The 7,852-nt window shown below is 38.8% G+C and overlaps 1 protein-coding gene across 2 annotated transcripts in view; it reads left to right on the top strand.

The window, feature by feature from the left end:
- Positions 1-6,729, top strand: part of eng (endoglin) — a 78,326-nt gene extending 71,597 nt beyond the window's left edge. For both annotated transcript variants that reach the window (XM_087790727.1, XM_087790728.1), the window contains exons 12-14: positions 5,975-6,085; positions 6,151-6,192; positions 6,267-6,729. In XM_087790727.1, the coding sequence (XP_087646853.1) occupies positions 5,975-6,085; positions 6,151-6,192; positions 6,267-6,388 (275 nt within the window). In that variant the 3' untranslated portion in view covers positions 6,389-6,729. The remainder of the gene's footprint in view (positions 1-5,974; positions 6,086-6,150; positions 6,193-6,266) is intronic.
- Positions 6,730-7,852: the final 1,123 nt, after the last annotated feature.

Here is a 7,852-nt window from a genome sequence, read left to right on the forward strand (position 1 = left end):
ACAACAGTGCCTTGCGGAGTAATACTCAACGCTGCGCAGTTATACAATGTTGTCTTGCTGAGTAATACCTCGCCTCAGTAGTTTACCAACATTTTGGAGCGCCTTTGATCGTGTCCAGGTCAATAAGCACAGCCACAGCATTTCACATATTTTTGGAACAATATTGTCTTATAGAGTTGCTTGAAATGCTACAGTCGTCAGCTACAGACTCTCTGTTGAAGCAGTTTATAAACTTTTTAATGTATGCATCTCCTTGTTGGATTCAACAAAGACCTTCAGAAGATTAAAATTTGACTTCCTTTCTGTAAAGACGCAGATCCGTGCTGCTCATTAAACCATAAGATGTCAACAAACTCTGTGACATACTCGGGGTCCAGACTCGCGGTTGGATTTTTCTCATTCCTATTGTTTCCGTCGGCACAAACACAAATGCCGTGCAGGCGGTTGTCATAGCAGTGAACACAGGATGTTCGGCGAAGCCAGTAAGTGGGTGCGGAGCCGCGTCCTTTTAGGAAGGTAGGAAAGTCTGCGCGCTGACCTTGTGGCCACAATCAGAAGTAATGGCCCTCAGGGGGGAGCGCCCGGGTTCCTTTTGTGTTCCTTGAGGGGCTTTGACGCTCGCTGTCCGACGCACACTCACGTCCTTGTGTTGTTGTCGACTCATGCACCTTAGGGTATCTTTTTTTTTTTCACAAAGAAAGGGTGATGACGGATGATTAATCACGCAGGTGATTCTATTTTTCTGCCGAAAAGACAACAGGAAGTGGCTGATTAAATGAGAGGAAACGCAGGAACTATTCATAATCTCCCTTTAGCGCCATAATTCATTGTTGTGGTTATAAATAATGAAAGGTTGCTACGTCGGGTGATGAAGCACATCCTTGTGTCCTCTTGCTCATCCTCTTTGTTCTGTCTTATCACGAATTGTTGGATGTGAAAGCAGAAATAGATTTATTTGTTTTAAAAAAAAACAGCTGAGGTTTTGCGTTTTACTTTCCTTTGCTCTATTGTGCAAGAATATCACTTCCAAAAATATACTTTTTATTGTGTCATGGTTTACATTAAAATGTTGATACAATTGTTAATAATATTTATTTTTATTTTTATTTTTATTTTTTTTGTTAAATCAGTCAAAACTGGATTAAAATATTTCAATGAAATGTTGATAATTGGACCAAGACATTCAATTCAATTCAATTTTATTTAAAGTTTCTTTTCATAACAAAGTTATCTCAAGACACTTTACAGTTGAAGTAAGACTATAGTAGAGAAAGGAAAAACAGATCCCAGCAATTCAACAATGAGTGAATCACAGTGTGGTGTTGGCGAGGAAAAACTTCCTTCCAGAAGCTTCGAGCAGGACCAGAATCATTGTTGACGGCCTCCTGCTGTGACTGGCTGGGAGGAAGAATGGGGGGTGTGGGGGGTAAACAGATGGACAGAGAGCAGAGAGAGGGGCTCCATGAGAGAAATAAAAGTGTGGGTTTAAACTGCGGGGCTTGAAACCTGAAGGCCCTGGCTCCAAATCTACATTTAGGGATTTGTGGTATAACTAATAGATCCGAGTTTAAGGATCGTAAGGTCCTAGAGGGTTGATAAGTTTGGATTAGATCTTTAACGTATGTTGGTGCTAGACCATGTAAGGCCTAGGTTAAGAGAAGGATTTTAAATTGTATTCTAAATTCTACAGGAAGCCAATGTCAAGAAGACAGCACAGGGGAAATGTGTTCGCGCCTCTTAATCTCAGTCAGGACACGAGATGCAGAGTTCTGAATGAGCTGAAGATTCTGAGAAACTTTTTTAGAACATCCTGACAGAAGAGAGTTACAATAGTCCAGCCTGGAAGTTACAAAAGCATGGATGAGCTTCTCAAAGGCGTCCAAAAGAAAGGAAGTGTCTGATTTTTGAGATTTTACGAAGGTGGAAGTAGGCAGTCTATTGTTTTATGTGTGTCAGGCATTTACTCCCAATCGGAATGAGAACAGAGACAAGTTATAAAAAAACAAAAAACAGAGTCACAATCCAGATTTACCACCAGCAAGGAGCGGAGGCGCTTCTCACGGCTCGTCCCAAACCACTGATCTTCTTTGCTTCTTGCTGCCTTTTTTATTTGAAAGCTCAGAACATGACACATTTGAATACAACCAGTTGGTTCATTTGTTACTGGACGCAGCATAACAGCCTGCACGGGCAGACCAGCCTGCATATCTTGGTGAGGTCACTGTATCTTAATGCACAAACTGTTATTTCTCAAGAAACAAGACCAGAGACCAAGAGCCACAGCAAGCATGACTACATGTTTATTGAGATAAGACTATAAAAGCAACATAAATTATTTTATGTGTGAGTTAAATGATAAGTCCCCGTCAAAGAAGACACACAGATTCTTTCCAGTGGTGCTAGTAGCAGGGGCAAGTCCATTTTGGAAAGCTGGATCATTACAATGATTGTCTGAGATGTTGCGGAACAACTAGTAAAACCTCTTTTATTTTCCGAGTTCAATAGGAGGAAGCTTTTGGTCATCCATGTCTTGATATCTGTAATACAGGACTGTAGTTGTGTTAGCTGATTTCTTTCATCTGGCTTCATTGACAAATAGAGTCGAGAGTCAACCTTAATAAAAGGTACATTGGGAGTAGAACTAACTCCAAACAAAAGGAGGAAATTGTTTATTCAGCCATCCTTCCTGTTTTCAAACTCCGTGACAGTCGGGGAAACAATTCCGGTGTCTGCCTCCTCCTCCTCCTCCTCATCTTCCTCCTCTCCACCTGCACTGAAGTTTCAGCTTCCTGCTCCTGTTTATTCAGCTTCACTGTCAAAGCCTCGTTTAAACAAACACACACGGCGACAACCTCACACAAACACCCTTTTTTTTTTTCCAGGCAATTCCGCCACTGTGATGTCTGGAGGAATGTTTAACAAGTCAGGCTGGGTTTGGGTTTTGCCGACGGAATGTTTGATTTGTTCCTAAAGTTGTCTGGATGAAGTCGTCGGATTAGGTGATGAATGGAGATGAAGCGTCCTGAAGGAAGGCAAATGAGTTTGTGCTTCATTAATATTATCGTCTTGTGTTTATTTGCAGAAGTTTAAGATTAAGTGGTCTTTTAAGCAGATTCACCTTTTTTTAACTTTTATTTTGCTCACTTGATCAATTGGACCTTTTTAGATTGACAAGAAACGAACATAGTACCAATGGTTATTGTAATAACCTTGTTGCCATTGTACCATCTAGCCATCCGTTAGTCAATCCGTCCATCCACTGATCTATCCGTCCATCTATCCGTCTGTCAATTCAGCCATCCATCTTTTCAATCTTCCATCCATCCAACCATCCATCCATGCATGCATCCACCCATCAGTGCATCTATATATCTATCTATCAATCTATCAATCTATCCATCCTTTCATTCAGTGTATCCATCCATCCATCCATCCATCCATCCATCCATCCATCCATCCATCCATCCATCCATCCATCCATCCATCCATCCATCCATCCATCCATCCATCCATCCATCCATCCATCCATCCATCCATCCATCCATCCATCCATCCATCCATCCATCCATCCATCCATCCATCCATCCATCCATCCATCCATCCATCCATCCATCCATCCATCCATCCATCCATCCATCCATCCATCCATCCCTCCCTCTCTCCCTCCCTCCCTCCCTCCCTCCCTCCTTCCATCCATCCATCCATCTATCCAGATATATATGGATTTAAGTATTTTATTCTGCAGTATACTTTATATGTATATATATATATTTATATGTTTTATTCTTTGTCCCATGTTTTTACTTTTTGGAGAGTTTTATGGACACATTTGGGTTAATTAAACTTTTCAACCTCACCATAGAATAGATTTTTAGTGAAAATAATGTAATTTATACATTTTCCCCACAACCCTTTGTACTGATTGATCAGTACTGATTTATCATTTTTTACTTCTTTTGTTTTTACCTAATATTATAATGAGATTTTGTACATTAAGCAAACTTTTCATTTCATTTAAACATAAACATTTTGTTCCTAAAGAATCTGTACTTCGACAGAAACGGTTTTGCTATTCTCATATAAAATACTGTCAAACCTCTGCTGTCACTTCTGCTTTTGGGGGAAAAAATAGCAATCTTGCAACCAGTGTGATGACAAAGCAACACCAATTTAAAACTTTGAGCGTGAGAAAGTGAAGTGAGAACTTCCCTCTGCAATACGGAATCAAACTTTCTTTCTTGCCTCATTTCAATGTGAAATGATCAGGATCGACAAGTAGAAACAAAATATTTCACATTTCTGCTGCTCCCTGTTGTAATGTAATGAACAAGTTGCTAATACAAGATGAGGATGTTTCACGATCCTTTGCGTTGCACATATAGGGATCTTCTTCTGTTAGTCTTTGGTATCCCCCCCCCCTGAGGCAGTTTCCAACCTACACACTTTTCTGAAAATACACATGAGGAGCGCAGGAAACTTTCATCTTTCCAACATGCCCTTGCTTTAATCTGCTACTTGAGAGACACTCGGTATTGTCTTCAGCCCCCCGGGATCTCCCGCAGAGAGTCAGGATGTAGTGAGAGGCTCTCAAACAAAAGAAAAAGATGGGTTCCTTCCACATGTTTAGTCCATCATCGAGTGAGGGCGCCCGATAGAAAGCTACCCGGCGTGAGGTCCTCCTCTCAGATTTCAATCTGGTGTGCTGGCAGGACGGGGTTTTGTTGTGAACGCAAATCGAAGGAGAATTTTGCTCCTCGCGCCAGTTTCATCGCAAATAAATCATCTTCTTAGCGTGAGGCGGATTAATTCTGAGCCGACTCTTCCTACTCGGAATCAATCAGAGAAGAATCTTTCTCTCGTTTTCCCCAAAAATGGAGGAAACGAGAAATGCGGGTCAATACTATGAACCTAATGGATTCATATGTTGTTCATCTTTTTATGAAATCTTTTGATTTTCTCTTTCCCTGGAGTCTTAAACAAGGACATATGTGTTGAATTAAAACAAAAATTAAGGCTTGATAATATATATTTGCCATCAGATGTTGAATGGTTGAATTTAACATTTCAAATGATGCATTTTTTAATTGTAAGTTGTTTTTAAAACATTTAATTATTATTTTTACTAATTGTTTAGGATTTAATATTTTATCTAGAAATATATATAGGTTGATTTTTTTTTTTTTACCGATTAATTCAATTCAATAATTAGAATAATGTAAGGTTGATTTTGTTTTTATTAAATACATTAATTGAATAGTTTTAATATTTTCTCAATTGGTAATTTTGGTTAAACATGGAGTTTGTTATTCATATTCCAATAACTCCAAAAAGAGGCAACAATGAAATCCAAATTCAATATATTTTATTTCATAGCCTTTTGAATTTAGATAAAAATGTATACATTCAAACTTGGTGACACATACAGTATATGTGTTTTTTACATTTAATAACGTTTAATTTGTTATTATGTTTATTATTGGAAATATAACTTTCTTTCGTTTTGAAAAAAAAAACAAGCAATTTTTAAATATAATTATTAAAAGAAAAAAATATTATAATTCAACCTTTTTTTTTAAATAAACAAATTATTCAATTAAAACATTAAAAATAGCAAAATCAAATTCAACCTTTCAATATAGAAATAATTGAATTCCATTATTCAATAAAAAAAAAAAAATTAACCCCTTGTAGAAATTAATAAATTAAATCATTTAAAAAACAAAACAACATTTATTTAATATACATATTATTAAATCCAGCAACCAACAAAAGGTAAAAAGAAATTGAATATTTGAATATAAAAATATCTTAAATTGTATTATTCAACAAAACAAATTCAACCTTTTAATATAGAAATGATTAAAATAAAAAAATAAAAAAATAAAATGTGGCTTGAGTTTTAATTCTAAGCAGCCAAAAGTCAACCGTGAAAATGTTGCCAAGGATTCATGTATTGTTTTCTTGTGTGTTTCAGCAAAAGCTTGTTTTAGTTTCGGGCCGGTCGAGGTTCTAGGCATCGCCTTCGTAGGATTCCTGATCGGCGTCGTCCTCATCGGAGCCCTGTGGTTCATCAAAATCAAAACAGGTAATCGTTGAATTTCCCTCGTCTCTCTTAACAGATCCAAGACATCTGACGTCCTTCTTTTCCAGGTTACCCGACCGGACTGGACATCCACTCGACTGCTCTCTCAGGTCTTTTTTTTTACCTTTTAATCAATTCCGAATCATCCCGGGTCTTATCGGCTTTTTTCCCTCTTTCCCTTCAGGGTGTCCTTGCTCAGGAGCGAAACGACAACCTGTCTCCACCAACCCTCCCCCCTCCGAGAACAGCAGCGGCAACGCCAGCATCGGGAGCACCAAGAGCACGCCGACCAGCAGCATGGCGTGAACCATCACCCCCCGGTCGTTCCTCCTCAAAGTCACCAGTATGGGTTTAGCTCTCTTTTTAAAAAAAAAAAAAAAAAAATTGGTGATGTCTTAAAGGGCATCTCAAACACCCCCCCCAAAAAAAGCTCCCATGGAAATTCTTATCAAACAAACCTCACTCGTTACACGCCCGGAACTGAGGGTTCTGGGAGTTAGTATTGACGGTGGGGGTGGGGGGGGGGGCGGCAGGAGCGTCGGGGGTGACGGCGAACAGAAGTCTAATCAATGGCTTCTGACGCTCACCCCTGTGGCCTCTGTGTAACGTCAAGCCCCAAGACAGGAAGTTAAAGAGGGCAAGCGTCGGAAAAACTAAAAAAAAATTGGCTCAGAGCAACAGGAAAAACAAATCATATCCCAGAAGAGTGCGCAGGAAATTCACCGCATTCCTCGGAGTGAATGTGTGATCACGCCACAGTCATAGTCCGACGCCCGGTCAGACGCGAGAACAAGTCATCAATAGGAAAAGTGTCGGGAGTCTCTGAAAGAGACACTCATTTGAAATGAATTCTGACACAAATTTGAATTTGTACTTTCTGTGGTACAACTAAAATATATTTTCTTAAAAAATAGAACTGTGGAAATTTGTATTAAAGACAACATCATTTAATTACTTCATATTCCATACTTTTAAAAGTGGTATATGTGATTCTTAATTGTCATTAATAGTGATGTGTTGATGAAGCTTCATGAAGCAGTGTCATGTTGTTTAGGGGTCAGTAGGTGGCGCCATCAGTTTAAAAATGATGTTTCATCAGAACACTTGTTCAAAACATATATTGCAGAGACGCCATCTCGTGGACTCTAAAGATAATGACACTGTTTCATGAAGCTTCATGAGACCATCACTTGTCTGATGAATCTTCATGAAACAGTGTCATGTTGTTCAGAGGTCAGTAGGTGGCGCCATCAGTTTAAAAATTATGTTTCATTAGATCAGTTGTTTAAAACAAAGGAAAATAGTGCAGAGACGCCATCTACTGGACTCTGAAGATAATGACGCTGTTTCATGAAGCTTCATGAAACAGTGTCATGTTGTTTAGGGGTCAGTAGGTGGCACCATCCGTTAAAAAATGATGTTTCATCAGAACAGTTGTTCAGAACAAAGGAAAATAGTGCAGAGACGCCATCTAGTGGACTCTAAACACAATGACACTGTTTCATGAAGCGTCATAAGAACCATTACTAGATTCCAGATTTTGTATCAAATTTACCAGACATTCCTTTTTTATTTTTGCTGATGGTTGTAATTTAGTTTCCTTTTATTTTTTTCCCAACCTTAATATAGTGTCTTTCGCTGCCAAAAACTCTGCTTCCTTTTACCTTCCGGTCGCTATCACTCGATGTCAAAATTAAAAACTCATCGCTTTCCAATTTTTGACTCGTGAGACTCAAGTTTGAAGTGATGCCTTCAGTTCTGCCGATCAGT

Source organism: Callionymus lyra, chromosome 5 (assembly GCF_982586985.1).
Source record: "Callionymus lyra chromosome 5, fCalLyr1.hap1.1, whole genome shotgun sequence".
NCBI classification, from domain to species: domain Eukaryota; kingdom Metazoa; phylum Chordata; class Actinopteri; order Syngnathiformes; family Callionymidae; genus Callionymus; species Callionymus lyra.